Source organism: Meleagris gallopavo, chromosome 7, assembly GCF_000146605.3.
Source record: "Meleagris gallopavo isolate NT-WF06-2002-E0010 breed Aviagen turkey brand Nicholas breeding stock chromosome 7, Turkey_5.1, whole genome shotgun sequence".
NCBI classification, from domain to species: domain Eukaryota; kingdom Metazoa; phylum Chordata; class Aves; order Galliformes; family Phasianidae; genus Meleagris; species Meleagris gallopavo.
Window position 1 is genome coordinate 23,291,712 of NC_015017.2, and position 17,293 is coordinate 23,309,004.

The 17,293-nt window shown below is 40.1% G+C and overlaps 1 protein-coding gene and 1 long non-coding RNA gene across 2 annotated transcripts in view; both read left to right on the forward strand.

Annotated features, from left to right (window-relative positions):
* The first annotated feature begins 6 nt into the window (after positions 1–6).
* The window catches only part of LOC100550341 (corepressor interacting with RBPJ 1), an 18,681-nt gene continuing 1,394 nt past the window's right edge, over positions 7–17,293 (forward strand). Inside the window, exons 1-8 of the mRNA XM_010713761.3 lie at positions 7–121; positions 516–610; positions 1,369–1,442; positions 3,141–3,154; positions 3,246–3,301; positions 3,543–3,591; positions 3,804–3,921; positions 15,831–15,937. Coding sequence (XP_010712063.2) covers positions 50–121; positions 516–610; positions 1,369–1,442; positions 3,141–3,154; positions 3,246–3,301; positions 3,543–3,591; positions 3,804–3,921; positions 15,831–15,937 — 585 coding nt within the window. The 5' untranslated portion in view covers positions 7–49. The remainder of the gene's footprint in view (positions 122–515; positions 611–1,368; positions 1,443–3,140; positions 3,155–3,245; positions 3,302–3,542; positions 3,592–3,803; positions 3,922–15,830; positions 15,938–17,293) is intronic.
* On the forward strand, positions 3,929–13,161 carry LOC116216822. The gene is made up of 2 exons (XR_004160341.1): positions 3,929–8,404; positions 10,291–13,161. It is a non-coding gene; the product is annotated as an uncharacterized LOC116216822 (long non-coding RNA).

The window sequence follows — 17,293 nt, forward strand, 5'->3', positions numbered from 1 at the left end:
GCGCTGCAGCCGGTTGCGCTGAGCCGGCGGGTCGCTCCTCGCCGTCGCCATGGGGAAATCGTTCGCCAACTTCATGTGCAAGAAGGACTTCCACCCCGCCTCCAAGTCCAACATCAAAAAGGTGAGCGGCCCTCCGGCGCGTTCCGGCCGCGGCCCAGACTTGCGGGGCTCGAACGGCCGTCTCCGTTCCCTGGCTCCAGCCCCGCCTGGCGCAGTGTTGCCTTATGCTGCCCGTCGCTGCCCTCCGTTCCTGCCCACAGGTTCCTCCCCCGCAGCTCCTGGCACCCAGCGCTGCGGCATCCCCTGCGTCTTGTCCGAGCTTCGTTTTCCCTCCGCGTTACTCAGCTTCCCCGCCTTTGTTCTCAAATGTCATTGAAGTCTTAGCTTATCAAAATTATGCTTTGATTAAAGCTGATTTTCAGCACGCTAAACCAATGAAGTGCTTATAGGGCGTGTTTTACAGTACCCAACAGTTTTACAGCCTGCTTGAAGTAGAAACCTCTTGTTTTAACTAGGTATGGATGGCGGAGCAGAAAATATCCTATGATAAGAAGAAACAAGAAGAATTAATGCAACAGTATCTCAAAGAACAGGAGTCCTATGATAACAGGTGAGAGCCAGCTCTTCCTAAGCTACTTGAAACGCTGTTTCTGACCATGGCGGTAGATGAGGACAGTGACTGGAAAACTGTTGTCTGATTAAGCAGAATCAACAAGGTCTGCTTTCAAATCACAGAGCCACAGAATTGCGGGGTTGGAAGGGACCTCAGGAAGTCATCTAGTCCAACCCCTGCTAAAGCAGGTACCATAAAATAAATCGCACAGGTAGGCTTCCACATGGGTCTTGGATGTCTCCATAGAATGAGGCTCCACAGTCTCTCTGGGCAGCCTGCTCCAGTGTTTCATCACCCTAACCATAAAGAATTTCTTCTGCACGTTTGTATGGAACTTGCTATGTACAAGTTTTAGGCCATTGCTCCTTGTCCCGTCAGTACGTGTGACTGAGAAGAGCCTGGCCTCATCCATTTGCCTCCCACCTCCCTCTTAGTTATTTATCAACACTAATCAGATTCTTCCTCAGTCAGTGCTACAAAGAACAGGACAGGTAGGAGACCTGGTATTGCAACATACTGATGCAGAACTGCATTTCAGCTGTGATTGAAATGTTTGATCTTTGGTACACAGTGAAGCATGCAAAAGCGTTGACTGGCCCCTTGGGTTTTTTGATATTCAGCTTTTTGTATGCTGATTAACAGATGGAAAATTTGTGGTTATTATCATAATTTTTTGCTGCGTGTTTCTTTTTTTTTTCATTAACTAATACCTATGTGAACGCTTTGTGTATAACACTCCAAACTGTTCCTTTTAGGTTGCTTATGGGAGATGAGCGTGTGAAGAATGGTCTTAACTTCATGTACGAGGCCCCACCTGGAGCAAAGAAAGGTACTGAGAAGTCTGTGGGCAGGCAGAACTAATGTCACTCTGAACAAATAAATATGGTCGTTTTGATATTAAAATGGTATGGTCATAGAGGAGTAATGCTAGAAGGTGTTGCTTTTTGTTTTCCTGCTGGATATATGCAGAGATGGATCATACTTAATAATTTTGATTGCACACTACTTTAATTTCAGTCAAATTGAGAAATACTTTTTAAGCAACAGTTCAGTGTGAAGGGAAGGTATGGCAACATCAGAGGTTCTGTGCTTGGCCATTGGTGTTTCTTTAAGGCATTATAAAGCTCTGGATGAGAAAGACTAGACTTTAGCAGCACATTGGCTCCAGCAGCACAAACCTGTTTTGGCCAGCTCTCCTTTTTAGAAATAGCAAGGTAACTTTTGCATAAAACTTCTGCCCGAAATTCAGCTTGATCCGTGTCGGACATGGGAGTTACCAAAGCAAGAAGTTAACTAGCTGATGTCTTGTGAGTAATAAATGCTGGATGACCCAACTCTGGTGGGTCTGGCTGTGTCTGTATTTAGTACGTTCATGAGCAGGAGTTCCTGAAAGCCTTGTGGATACATCGACGTTGTTAAGTTTTAGTGACTGATAGGTGTAAGCACAGGAGTAAGAAAACATAATTTGTAAGAGTTGCTCCCTGAAAACAGGTTGTCCTGTAGCTGTCATGCTGACCTGCTGAGAGAGGCGGTCTCAGTAAAGCCAGCATATGGCCCAGGCATGCTTCCCAGCCAGTGGGCCTGAGAAGGCTTACCAGGGCTGATTCAAAGCCCTGAAGGCTGACTGACCTTCTGGAGGAGGCTCAGACTCTGTTCACTTCTTGCAAGCCCAGAAATACCATCTCCACCAAATTGAAATTTTATTCTTGATACTTTTTGTTTTAATTATTACATATGCAAAATATAGAACAGAAATATTTTACTATCTTAAATGTGACCTTTTTAAAACATGAAACTGAAATGATAAGAATGGGCCCGTGGGACTGACACAGTGAATGACACAGTAATGTTTATTAAGTAGTTTTTAGGGTAATTTTGAGATCCTGGTAACCCAAGTATTCAGTTTAATATAAATAGAACTTGCTTTGCAGTAAACCCATGCCTGATAGGAATTACATTAAATCTTGTGAGAGGAAAACCTTTTGTAAATTGCAATTTATTTTTTATGAATTAGCAAGTAAAGAAACACATTTTAACAGTCTGTAGTCCAGGAAGTACTTATTTTGAGAAACATGAGTAGACAAATCTAACTAGACTTCCTCCATTAAGTTCTGAATTTGCATATTAATCAAGTTAATGATAACCATCTGACAGGGTGAGTCCCTCTATAACTGCTGTGATAGATGCACTGACTAGGAAACAAATTTTCTCTCTCTGAAAACTAAAGAGAACTTTGCAGCATTGCTGTCCAATCCCAAGCTGTTGCACAGTGTTTTCCTGGCTAGAATTTGCAAGTTTTTGTGCTTGTGTATCACAGCAATGTAATTTTAACAGATGATTAGGTTTTAAAGGATTTGCAACTGCATATACTAGAAGCTGATTATTTGTGTTCTCTATTTTAATTAAGTTACTGTTGTATTAGTGTATACTTCAACATGTTTTACTTCCAGATTGGGCACCAGCTGCATTTTATGTGTATAATTAATATATTGTCTCTTCTCTTTTCATGATTTCTGAAAATTCGAAGAGGAAACTAAAGAGGTATTTTATTACATCATTTCATTATGTTTTTTACCTGCTTACTGGAAGTGTATTGGAAAAGCTCAAACTTGCCATGCTTTGTGTTTTGCAGCAAGAAGGAGAGACTGAATACAAATTTGAATGGCAAAAGGTCGCCCCTCGAGAAAAGTAAGACGTTTTCTGTGGATAAAATCCAGACATATTCTTTAATTTACCTTCCATAACCTTTTCTTTTTCTTCTTTATTTTCAGTTTCATTTTTTAACGGGTCATTTGTGTAATCATTCATGCCCATGCAGCTAATTAGTAAGGGTTGTAAACCTGGAGAGGTCTCAAAGTAGTTTGGTGTGTGATGGTTTACAAAACAAAGTGAATTTAGAATGTGTTTGCTTTTTGTGTTTGTGTAACAGGTACGCTAAGGATGACATGAATATCAGAGACCAGCCGTTTGGCATCCAGGCAAGTCACATACATTTCACCCTGTGGAGATCTTGAGTGTATTGCAAATATTATCTAACTGCAGAGAATCCACATGGACTTAATTTTATTGTGTTTCTCAGTGAGTCTAAAAACATTTCTCCTGCTACTAACACAAATGTTTCTGTAAATGTTAAGTTGTATTGTTAACTAACTTACGCCAGTGTTGTTTGGCTTCTTTTTTTCCCTTCTAGGTGCGGAATGTGAGGTGCATTAAGTGCCACAAGTGGGGCCATGTAAACACTGATCGAGAATGTCCGTTGTTCGGCCTCTCTGGAATCAACGCGAGCTCAGTGTCCAGTGATGGTTCAGGTAGGCAGCAAATGCCTTTCTGAGGGTCTGGATAAAAACGTGGGGAAAACTTCTCAGGTTTAATTTTGCAAACTTTATCTTCTTTCGAAAGGTTGTGTAATGGGGAAAAGATTTCTTATTTCATGTGTTCTATCTAACATTTCTGATCATTTCAAATGCTAGGGATCTAATTTTCTGGTTACTAGCCCATTTTTAGAAGAATCTCTAAAGACTGTTGCTATTGATTCTTCCTCTGACAAAATGTCAGAAGCTGCAGTGAAATTGTTTCCATCGGTCCGAGAATACCTGTTACCAAACCAGTAATCATGTAGTGTGTTGTCAAAGACTGTCCCAGTTCAGGTTCAGGCAAACTGCTCTGAAAAGCTGTAGTGTATCAGTATATTTTTGTTAATCATTTGGAAAAATGGAGAGATTTTTTTAATATATCTGATTGCACTTCTATAAATGGATGAGTAAGTGGAACTGAGCTTTCCTGGTTTCCTTTCAGCTGGCTTCTGATTGCTTTGTGAACTTAACTTTTTTTTTTTAACTAGGTTTCAATAAAGAAGTGGATGTAAGCATTCAAACTAAATGATGTTTGCCTAGAGTGCTGTAAACTGACTCAAGTTAGTAATGCTTTTAATATTTTCAAAATCCTGGTCTATTAAGAGACACTTGGTAACATGGGTGAGTCTTCAGACTTGCTACTGCACTTCAAGGTCATGATCATTCACTTTTGCAGGAGTATCACTACGACCGCACACTTGTTAACACCTATTCTTCTGTTTCTGCTCAGGATATCTATTTTATATAGTAGCTCTTAGTTTTATTTCACGTTGGGCCTACCAACAGTCTTGCCTTCGGAATTACACCACGCAGATATTTCATTTCTCTGGGATGAGGCATAGAAGACTTAAGTTGAAGGAAACAATGCCTCTTATGCTCCTCTGAGCATTGTCTGATGATTATACCGTTGCGTTAGCGATCCTGCAGTTGACATTCTCAGCCTTTATATTCAATAGGTTATAACATTAAATCATCTTCTTACCTCATTCCTACCTTAGACGAAATTGTGCTTGGAGCATTTGGTGGGGGTAGAATTATACAGTGCAGCTGTTACGTGTCAGTTGTGCTTTTATGCTACAGAACTTTTTTATTCCAGTTCAAATGATGTGGGCAATTTTTAGGAGTGCTTGGCTGGGAAATTTGAAAATATTTGGTACATGCTTGTACCAGCTTGAAAATGGACTCATTATTTCTAATGCAGACACTTCACAGTGTCAATGTAAGGCTAACTGCTTGCTTCAAACCCAACTGAACCAATTATCTAGAGCAGGAAAGTTGGAATGCTGCGTGTTTCCTATGGAGAGAGATGCTGTCCGGGCAGCTTTCCAAACAGTCATGCGAAGCCTAAGAGAGGGATTTAATGTGCAGGATGAATTCTGTGTTAGGAAAAAGCTGTAAAACTGTTTCAATGTACTCAGGCTGTGCAAATGACCTCACATTTCCAAGTTGGAAGACAGTGTGCTGTGCTGAGCACAGTCTTTAGCAGACTGAGAGGAAGGATTTCAGCGAGTAGGGGCGGGTGACAGATTGGGGTTTGTATATATAATTTGTAAGGCACTGTGATCTTGGCTTTGAATAGTCAGCTGTAATGATACTACTACCTTCTCATTTTTTCTTTCAAGAAAACTGTATGAAAAAACAGTGGTGGTAAAATTTAAAACAATTGTAAGTTCTTCATTTAATAGCAGATAAGAGGTTTATAGGAACGGGTAATATTGTTAATTAGATCAGCGTAAAAATGCTTGTCTGCTTTTTCTAACCTTAGTCATGCAATCCTCTCATCAGCTTTTCTAAATCTTCATCCGCTTTAATAACAAGCTAAGTTATGCTCCTCTGAGGCTTCTGGAGTTTCCTTGACTGTATATGAAGTATACAGTTAAGTGAGAACACAGATTATTTAATTCAGTAATTCTCTTAAGACTCATAATTTATGCACGTTAGGTGAAGCTTGCATCTCATTTTACAAAAATTTTACAATTTTTTGAACTGAACCCTGATACCAGTCCTATGTTATCTGGGATAGGGGATTAAGTTCTTGTCTTCGTGTTGCTGAGAGCTCTACCCAGGTGTTACCGTGTGCAGATCTGCAGTCAGCTCTGTAAACTCAGCCTTAGCTGAGGGTAAAGTCAGTTTGTCAGAACGGTGTTTTTACATTTCCTGACAGAGCACTGTAATACTAACAAAGCCAAAACCTGTCATGTTCTGATCAAAACCCCCCCACATGCACAGTATAATCTTGCTTTGACCATTTATCTTCATTGTTGTTTCCATTCATTAAATCTACCCAATGCTTTTTATGAGCCTTAATGCTGAACCAGTGTGCACCTCTGTGAATGTTCTTGTCTTCCTCTATAAAACACAGCTCTCTGAGCTTTGCTTTTCCCTGCTTCTCTTTATCACTGATTATATCCATTACTACTCCTAAGCTGCTTATTCCTAGTTGGGTTTTTTTCTGATTATTTTCTAGTGCATTGAAAATGTGTTCTGCTGTGCCATTTTTACTTTGATTGGCCTAGAAGGCAGAAAATACTACTTAAAGTAAGTAATACTCTGAAAGGTTAGGAAGTAATTCCTTCTGTAGGAGCTCCATCTCTGAAAGCTTGTTCCTCCTTTGTGTATTATGAAATTTGAAATGTGTTGTCTCGTAAATGAGAAATAGATATATGATAATAATAACAAAAATATATAGTATAACAGTTAATATTCCAGGACTGCAAATAGCTTATGAAACCGATTTTCTTTGAAAGATGCAATCTAGCCTATTGTCCTGATTTCAGCTGGAACGGAGTTAGTTTTCTCTATAATGTCTGCTAAGATGCTGTGTTCTGTTTAGGAAAAAAACACTGTTGATCCCACACCCAACACATGTTGCAGTTGTTGCTGAGCAATGCTGCACAAAGCCAGGGATGTTTCAGCTTTTCAGCTTCTCTTACTGCCCTGGCAGTGAGGGCCTGGGGGGCTAGGAACCCTGAGGGGACAGAACCAGCACAGATGACCTAAACTGGCCAAAGGGCTGTTCTGCATGATGCCACACAGTTATGGAACTATAACACTAGGGGAGTTGGCTGGGGACTGCCACAGCTTAGGGACTGGCTGAGCATTGGTTGGCAGGTGGTGAGCAATGGCATTTCACATCAACTTTGCTTTTCTGTCTTAGTAAATTGTCTTCATCGCAACCCATGAGGCTTTTTCTCCTGATTCTCTTTACCTTCCTGCTTGGAGGAGGGGTGAGCGGATGGCTGTGTGGTGCTGAGCTGACTGCCAAGTTAGACCGTAGCAGGCTTTTTCGGTGCCCAGGACTTGAAAGGGTTATAATGATATGATGATGGAGCTGACCAGAGCATGTTAAAATTGTTACAAGCTTTATAGTAGCATAGTAGTTGCTGGTCACAGTATTGATTCTTTCACTCTCAGTGTGGTTTTATTTGCTTTCATAGTTAATTTTCTTAGTTCCTTTCTTGTTTATCAATACTGGGAGCTGGCCTAAGGTTACACGTGCTTTTGGCATTTTGTAGATAGTGCACACTCATATTACATTGACCATGAACTTAATGTGGTATTTGTACTCAGTACTGCCATCGTTCTAGCAATTAGGGAACCTTACTGTGAGGACTATTAACAAGCTCTTTACTACAGGCAAGTTAAAATAGGCTTTGAAATTTTTGAATACAGCTGGGATGTTCAAACTGGCACAATCCTATTGCTGTATCTTCTTTGTGTTTCTGGTTTTATCTGTGGTTAAACAACCGTTGCAAAACACCAGCCAGAGATGTGCCCTGAGGCAGGATGGCTGTGGGTGGCAAGGTGTGTGGGAGGAGATGGGCAGGTATTAATCGCCATCTCTGAATGGTTTGGAATTCACCCCTTATCAAGTGCAGAATCCTAAAAAGCTGACAGAATGTTTCAAAAAGCTGTGCCCTGATCCTGGCAATATGAAAGAGTTAGAGCTCGCTGTGCTGTGCTGGTGCCTGGCCTGTGCCTATCAAACACTGTTCACCATTATTCTGTACCCTCAAAAAGAAGAAAATGCTTCTGGGTCTATCCCAGCCCCTGCAGCAGGTCCTGTGGCTGAACCAGAGAGGCAACAGGAAGCAGAAACTGCCCATCCCCATCTTGCCCTTTCTTCCTCCGAAAATTTAAAATGCCTTCAAAAGGTCGTCTTTGAATGGCATCTTCAATTTAATAAAAGCACAGCATCTTTAAATGCTCAAATCAATAAGCTTCATAGGATTTTAAAATAAAAGAAAGTAATGCAGAAACAAGTCATGTCAAAGGGAAAGAAACAGCACGTGAACAGAACAGTGAATTAGTGGTTGAAATGGTGATCTGCCAAGAAGCACAGTTACTGCAGTCCAACATTCTTGCATTTCTTGATGTTTTATTGCCTGAACTTTTTCTAGGTAGTCCGGTCTGTTCTTAGGAAGACCTTCTGCTACAGGTATGAGAAATACACATTTCACTCTTAATTGCCAGTATTATTTCCTTTCATATGCTATAAATGGTGCATCTCAACACACAGAGAAAACACTGAATAGCGCTTAATGCAGGTGCAATAGGTGTTCTGATGTTCTCCTTCAGGAAGAGAGCAGAGTAAAATTCCTTGTTTGGACTCAGGCTTTTCAGCCTCAGAGGAAAAGCTTAACTTAAAATGAATGAAAATGAGACTTTGTTGGATTTAGTTGGGTTATCTGAAGTTCTTCTCTGTTAGCCTTTGAGGAAAGAGGTGCAATCCTCTTCATTCAGCAAAAGGTACTGGTCTTTGCATTTATCTGATGTGATGGCTGCTTTGTCATCTTCCTTCCTGCATGGAATCCAGAACAGCAGTCGCTAAGCGGTTTCAACGTTGAGTGTCTCACACAGAGACCAGTTGCTGACTCTGCTTTGCTCAGGTGGAAGCAGTGTGGGGGTGCAGCGTGCATGGCACACGACTCCGGTCTGTTCGAGTGAAGACCTCTATCTTTCAAGATCTAAAATACGCTGCAGTGCACCAGCAAACAGCAAAATAATTACAGTCAGTCCCTTAGCTTAGGCTTGGTTATTTTGCTTCTGGGACTATTTTACTAATCTAGCAGGTAATTCATACTAGAAAAAAAAATAATAATCTTACCATTAAAAAAGCGCCTTTTGAATAATATCTCACCAGTGAATAGAGATTATTTCTGCAATAAGGCAATTTCAGTGGATGTGGTTAGCATGGGATAATCACACCCCTGGGGTACAGCCTTGTCTGTAATCTCCCAGGAGTGTAATTATTTCATGATAACTGCACCCCCTGATGTTGCATTATTTCCATTATGAAATTCTTAGTTTTAGATATAAAGTAACTTACTTTGATCACTGGAAACTGCGAAGTAGTGCTAGAATGCTCCAACTGTGACACGTACAGAGACCAACTGATAAGATTTACTTCTCCTTTACAAAGTTAAATTAGGCCATCAAAATGCTGCTTTGGGCTAAACTGCTTTACCTTTTTTTTACTGGTAAAATCCTAACTTTCAAAGTTCAGACAAGATGAAAGTATCTCTTGTGGTTCTGACTTTACATCCAGCTGTGCACATATGTGTGTATATGCACATATGGAGTATGTGATATGGAGAGTAGAAAAACGTCACTAGCATCTAAAAGTTTGCCTGTATAATCCTTTATTTTAATTGTTAACCAGCAACTGCTGTTGGTTCTGGTGCTTTTCCATGCTTTTTGTTTAACATTATTAGAACATAGACTCATAGGTTTTACATGCAAAAGCTTTTGAAGTAATTTTGTTAATTCACTTCAACGTTGCCTGTAAGTGCCACGGTCAGATAAATCAGTCCAATCTGATGCTCTTGACCTATTGAACTGGAGAGTGCTGGGCATCATTCTCTGCTGTGCACTGCTTTCAACATGTTACAGTCAACTGGCTCCATATATTTTCTATCCAGTGAAGAAACTATTCTGCAAAATGGTTTACATATTTATGGAAAACTGAGGCAAATAAAAGCCGAAATGTGACTGAGTGACATGTGTATCTAGTGTCTGATGTTCTACCGGGATGAAAAGGCGTTTGGTGTGTCAGTGTAAATGCAGCCTTCTAAAGGCTCATCAGCCCCTCCTAAAGCTTGTGCCACTTTTGTGTTACCCCAGCATCCCCACACTCACTGTGCTTGTCTGTTGCTCTCTGATCTTAAGCTGCTTTGGGGTGTGAAATCCCTTGCCATAAAGATCATTGAAATCATCAGCCATACTAAGACTGAAAAATGAGATCTATGTCTGTGTTATATTATGAGTAGAATCTCCCTGCATATTTTCCAGCGACAGATGTGGTACCATTTTGTTTTCCCACAGATAAGAAGTGCATTGTATTGGGAATGCAGGACTGGATTGAAGTGTTCTCTTAAATCTGTATTGACAAAGGAGAGGTATTTGAATATGCTAACTGTGACCATTAGTATAAATGGTCATCTGCAGAATTGCAGTGCGCATGAAACTTTCCTTTATGGTCTGCAGCTGAGACCTTTGATTGTGAGCAGTTGGAGCCCTAACAGAGTCTTCACGTAGTTCAAGAACTATCTCATTTCAGAATAACCCTCCATTTATGCTTCAAAACCCTCTGTATTTGGTGTGAATGGCATTTGAGTAATAAATATGGATTCCTGTAGCAGTTTGATGATTTAAATGTTTTTTTACTTCTTAAAAATTCAAGATTCTCTGAAATAGCCTGCGACAAAAGCACGGCAATGTGTTACATTCAGTTAAACTGCAGATGCTCTGAAGAAAAGCTAATTAAAAGCCAGAGGTTTTGTATTCGTTGGTTTCTCTCAATGCCAACTGCAGCAGTTGCTTTGAAGTGTAAATATGGTCTGAATGTAGTCATCCCCGAAAGAGATGGAAAAATTATCAGTGAAAAATGATCAGTTCTGAATTAGTGGAGGCTGCATAAACTTGCTGGGTTCTTCACGACCAGGGTCACGATCACATAATTATGATAATAGCTCTTTGTCCTTTAGATAAATGAGAAGTGTCTACTCTTATCTCTGCCACAACTGCGGTGAAACTTCACAGAGGATATGGCGTGATTAGGCTCAGCCTGTAATTCTTTCCCTTTTTTGTTCCATTGCCTTTTAAGCCACCTGAATAAAGAACCTACAAAACCGTGTGGAGAGCACAAAAAGTATGTGGGTATATTATTGACAAACCTGCCTCTCACAATTTTGAAGTTAGGTTGTCTTTTAAAGCAAAACCCAAAAAGCCTTGTGTCTAAATGGTACACCCTTCCACTGTGTAAAATCACATTCTGATTTCAGCCTATTTTCACCCTTCTTGTGACCATCTGCTAAGGAAACCAGCGGCGTGGTTTTCCAACACTTAATAAGGTGAAAGAGCTGTTTGCAATCTTCCTGGTGTACGCAGGTCTACAGTATTCCATCTGCCCACCTGCAGACACAACAAAACAGGGCACTGGTTGTTTCTTTTATGTTCCTGTTTGGAAACTGTAGCGTGCAGCCATGCTGTCCTCAGCCAGTGGAGTTGTATTGCTTGTGAGCTTATGATGCACCGTTCATCTTCAATGGCTAATTCAATAAATTCCTATTTGTTTTGCTTAGAGATCACTAATAAGATTTTTAGGTCTGAGTGGCAGTTGCTAATGTGATCGATTTATTCAACAGCAGAGCGTGGCTTTAATATTGCTATCATATAGCAAATCAAATTTCTTTTTGGAAGAATTACGGCATCATGCTGTCCAAGGTGAGCATGAGAAAGACCTAAGCATGTCATCACCATTCTACTTTTTTAACAAAAAGCACATGGTAATAATGGATAAGCCTGCAGAGTCTCTTGTCCTTGGTTTGTAAGTGACTTTTAAGCCTAGGTAGAGGAGAGTATACTGAATGTGAAGTGTACTGATGAAGGGCTAGCAGATAGGCCAGTGTGCTTTTTGTGTTTGCATAAATTTCATCTCTGTTAGCAAATGAGGAGATAGCTGATGGTATGGTGAGGAATGGGGAAGCTCTAGAAAAGCCCAAACATGTTCTGAATATTCTATTGGCACAAAAAATGAGCGTTGGTTGAAATGAAGGTTAAAGAGTTGTAATTAAAATGGCACCATGAGGAATACACTGTTTTTTTTCAGGTTTTTTGTTTTTTAATATGGAATGGCTTATTTCAATTCGTAACAATACGTAACTGCATCTGCTATGTACTGGCTAGGATGATTTCTCCTGCCACAGGCGGGAGTGCTGGTTACAGCATTACTGCTTCTTACCTCTTTGCTTTTCATATGTATTCTGTAATAAAAATCTAGATAGGGACCTCATCGATTGCAAAGAATAAATGGGTTTGTTTATCTGTACTGGTGACAGTAGTGAAAGCTTTTATCAGTAAGTTGAGCTGTCGAGGGTAGCACAAGCAGATAGATGGAAAAGTACTATCTTGGTGATACTGGCAATCACAGTATTATGGTCTGTCCTTACTGCCACTGAAACTGCTGTAGAAAAAGTGGTATTTAATCACAGTTGTTATGAAAAAAGGTTTTAACGTCCTGTTGGCTAATATTGGATAATTTGAAAAATGTGCTTTAGACATTTTAATGGAGGTCTGCTGGATGGTGTGTTACAGCTAGCATTGTTCTCCCAAGGAGGAGTCCTTTGCCTGTGCTCATTAGATGAAACATTCTGGCAACAACAAAGCATTACACACGCTCTTTGCATTTCTGGCTTTGTGAAAAGTACAGACAAAATGGAAAATGACAGTTTTGGCTATAGGTTCTCTTGTTTCAGGGCTGTGAGTGGAGGTAATAATGTGTGGTGGGAGAGCCTGCTGTAAGCTAGGCGGTCAGTAATTGAAATCCAGAATTATATTGCCCCCTGGTTGTTTAATAGAAGCAGAATTGATTCTGTTAAAATTGATCTCAGTAAAGTGCAGAAGAAATTGGAGTGCTCTTTATTATAGAAACAAATTGACAATGTGTTGTAGAAGTCTTCGTATGATATCCTTGTGAAATCCAGCATAATTGATGCTCACGTGGGCTGCAGAAAAATTCTACTTACAGCTCTTCTATCTGTTTAATTGCATGAATATTATAGAGATGCACCAACAGCTGTCAAGCTATGGTTGTGCTCAGGTTGTACTTTGTGAAGACTAAAATCCTTCTTTCTGCACTTTGTTGAACAGTTTGAGTTTTCAGGTTTAATGTCCCAACCTGTCTATTTTTTTTTTCCTTTAAAACTACCTTGAACAAAATATAAGAGAGTAAAAATGTTAAGAACTCTGAGAAGAAGCAGGAAGAAATAGCAGCCTCTTTCCTTGAAAACAGTATTTCTTCAGGCCATGAAAAAGATAAAAAAAAAAAATAGAAAAAAAAAGTAAATTCTAGAAAATAAGCTTGGAAGATTGAAAAATTGCTATTTAAAAATAGCAGGGTACTCTATTTGACTTCTTTCAGAAAGAATAAGAAACGGATGATGAAACATTATGACTTTGAGCTTATTTTTAGTTAGCTGATGGAGGAACACTGAGAGACTTCTGTTAGGATTCCTAGCAATCTGCTATTTTTACAGAATTTCTACATCTAGTGTGCTATTAACTTATGACATAATGTCCTCCCTGGTCCTTTTCACCTGCATGAGATCACTGAGCTGGCTTCTTCACGGGCAGTCTCACAAGTCCCTAAGGAATGCGTATCTGAGGATGTTGTGGTTTGAAGCATGATATGGAAACGGGGTCCCTTTTGGGGAGAAGGAAAGAATAACCACGCCATAAAGATGAGGAGAGATAACAAGATAACGCTGCTGCGCAGTGCACTGTGCCTCCACACCCAGTAGCCTGCCGCATGGTGTCGTGATATGGGATACTGGTAAAACCAGGACAGGGGACCTCCATTTGCACAGTACACAAAGTATGTTTCTTTTCTGACGACGGATTGATTGAAAATTGATGATGCCACTTGTGGCATACTTAGGTAGCATCGATTCCTGAGAGCTTAGCCAACTGAGAGCCTCTCAGCCCAAGCTGACCGTCTGTCCTTAACGTACAGTTTGATAGGAAGACCAGATAAGAAACAATTGAATTCATGAACCGCTTTAATCTCGAGGTCTTGTAGTAGGTTTGGTGTAACTTGTCCATGTCCACCAGACAGGAGTAAGAGTGGTGTCAGCTGTCCTTGCTACAGTAGTACCATGTAGTGTCTGAAGCATTGCAGATGGAGCTATGAATGTGTCTCCTTGATGTCAGTAATAAACATGGCAGCAAGGCTTCTAGAAATTTGTTTTAGCCTTGTTCACTTTCCTCTTTAGCATAGCTATTATGTGTGTGGCTGCACTGATCCTGGTGTGAGCAGGCACTCTGGCAGGCCTCCTCTTCCTTGTGTTGGTCTGTGCTTTACAGCACAACTGCAGTCAGTTGGGCAGAAATGCACCAAAATCAGTAGCGTTGTGCGATTGTGATTGGCTTTTTGTGTGGAAGAGGAAATTATTTACCTCTTAACAGTGCTGTTGTGAACAAAGAATGCCTGAAATGTTTGTTTTTCTAGAAAATGAGCTACGAGTAAAGGTGCATCTATGGAGAAAAAGATAAGCCCCTACTTAATAGACCGTGTGGACTCAAGTAAAGACTGAGAGGGATCTCCCATCAGAAAATCATTGTGCCTGGCGAAATAATACACTGGTGAAAAAGTGCAAGGGATCCTGAAACATTTCCAAAGTTTTCTCTTCTTCATTCTTTCTTTGTGTATAGACCTGTTTGTTTCTGTGAACAGTGTGTTGTACAAGAAAAGTCAGGAACTGTCAAAGCTGATGGTTTTTTTTGAGAAAGTGCTATTTTGTGTTTTCTGTAATAATTCCATTTTCTATACTTACCCATGTTAAAAAAAAAACAAAAACAAACAGTCTTGTTCTCCACAACCCAGAAACTCTCAAAACCACAAAGCAGGATGGATATGTTTTGTAAGAGTAAATTGAACTTAGGATTTACATGTAGTTTAGTGAAGTATTACTGATGGCTCCGTACTCTGGATAACGTGCCTTCGAATTTTACTTTAGCTTGCCTTCTCCATCTGCCTCACACAGTCATTGACAGGAAGGCTAGTGAATGAAGTGCTGTGGAGATTTACCAAAAGGGACCTACCAAGAGCAGGTGTGTTCAGGGTGAAGAGAAAATGCCTGTTCAGGGAATTATATATTGATAATTGTAGCATTCAGTTAAAGCCAAGGAGCCAGGTGTGGAGATGTAAGTTACAGCGAAGCCAGCACGATGCAGACCAAGCTGCTGTGCCTAATCCCAAACGCCTATGGTAATGTGAGGTACTGCACACTTTTGAAGCTGAAAGCTGTGAGCGGACTTTGAGTAACAGCACAGAGACCCAGCACCTCTGGGGGGCCCTAGAATGAGTTAGGACCTAACTGATTTTTCCATGTATTTATTTTCCGTCTGTATACCAGGTTTCTGATGATGGTTACTTTTTATGTTTAAGTTCAAAAATGCGTGAAAAATTATGAAGAATGCCTTTTTAATGGCATAGTAGCAATGCATTTTCCCATTGTGTTAAGGGAGTAGGGGCACTTGAGTCTTGTTTTATGTTTTTTTCTTTCTGTTTTCCGTGCATTTTGTAGTATAGCAGAAATACACTTACCTAAATATATTGTTTTCAACATGACAAAGTTACATAAGAGAATCCCCTTGTACTTAAAGAAAAATGCAATTATTTTCTATTCTGAATCTCCAGACTGCTGTTTTAGAAAATCATATCTGATTATTTGCTCAGCAGAAGATTATTGAGTTGATTTAGCTGTGATTTTACTTAACAAAGCTTCAACTGAATTCCTACTGTGGAGTCCAAAAAAGGTAGAGAGATATAAATGATACATTCAAACTGTGATTTTTGTGAACAGGGCCATCAATGCACCCCTCGGAGCTAATAGCGGAGATGAGAAACAGTGGGTTTGCACTGAAACAAAATGTACTGGGGAGAAACTTGACCGCAAATGATCCATCACAGGTAATGATCTTTTTACCAGTAAGCTGAAAATGTCTATAAATCTAAATGTGATTGCTTGTGAATTGCTGCTTAATGTTTTCCAATATGCATATCCATAGGAAAGCTGAATAGCTGCACCAGTGGAAAATCTCCAGAAACTTACTGTGTTTTCCAGCTCTGTTTTAGTCAGAATGATGAATCATAAGTTACCTTTTTTTTAATCTATTTGTAAAAAATTAAATACCTCCTTTGGGTGACTAGAAATTAAATTTTTCATAAAGGAGTGGTTATGGGTTTTACCATGTACTTGTCATGCAGCGGTGGTCTCTGCATGAATGTTTGAGGAAGCATGCCCAAGTATTGCCAGGGGTGCTATAGCTGAAGATGTTTTTGGTTAACTGAATATTTTATGTCTGTTATTTCTGAGGGAGAAAATATTTAATTGTTATTACTTAGGCTGCACGAAGTATATTTCAAGTAGAGGCAATTTCACAATAATATGAAGTGAAAAATTCATATGCATTACTTGGGTGAGATGCTATGCAATAACCTTTGTTCCTATGGGAGGATAGTCAAATTGTCATGTCAGCAAGTTTAAACTAGAGACAAGACAACAGTCCTCAGCTGGTCTTGAGATGCCGGAGTAAATCAACTGTTCCGCAGTTGGATGTATGTAGGTTGATCCCAAAGTAATGCTTCCTATTTATTTCCACTGAAACGACGACAGAAACAAAGAGCAGAGTAACACTATTTAATAGAGTCAATTCTCAGCTACAAAATGCTATTTTTCAACGTGGTCACCACCATTGGCTGATTCACACAGGTGAACTGAGTGAGATGCTCTTCATTTTGTGGTGTGACAGCTGTGCATGGCCACCTGGAACATGACTTGTCTTTCACATTGCTGTCACCACTGCTGAAACACACCACTCACCAGCTCACTGTGCTCACATCTGCTGTTTGAGCTCCATAAACATTCAGCAAGCATCGATGAATATTAGAAGATGCAATTTTTTCTGCGTGGAGGAATTCAGTGACACACCTTTGCTCTGTGCCCACTTCCATGTCAGACACCATTCTGTCAGACTGCCCCTCTGCTGCCATCTGTCACACAGCAGCAGCATGTAATGGAATATTGGTGGGAAAGTTCAACCTCTACTGCCACACCACCCACATCTGCCTGTGACATTGTGGGCCAACCGTAATAAAATGGAACGTAGTACTTCTGGAGCAACCTTTGTAACTGCATTTTAAAAAGCTGTGTACTATAGAAAAAATGTAGCATCTGGGCACTGTTAAATGGAGCACAGTGATACCAGTACTTTAGCCTTACATTAGGTGTGATATTTCTTGGGTTTTTAGTTTTTTTTTTTCTTT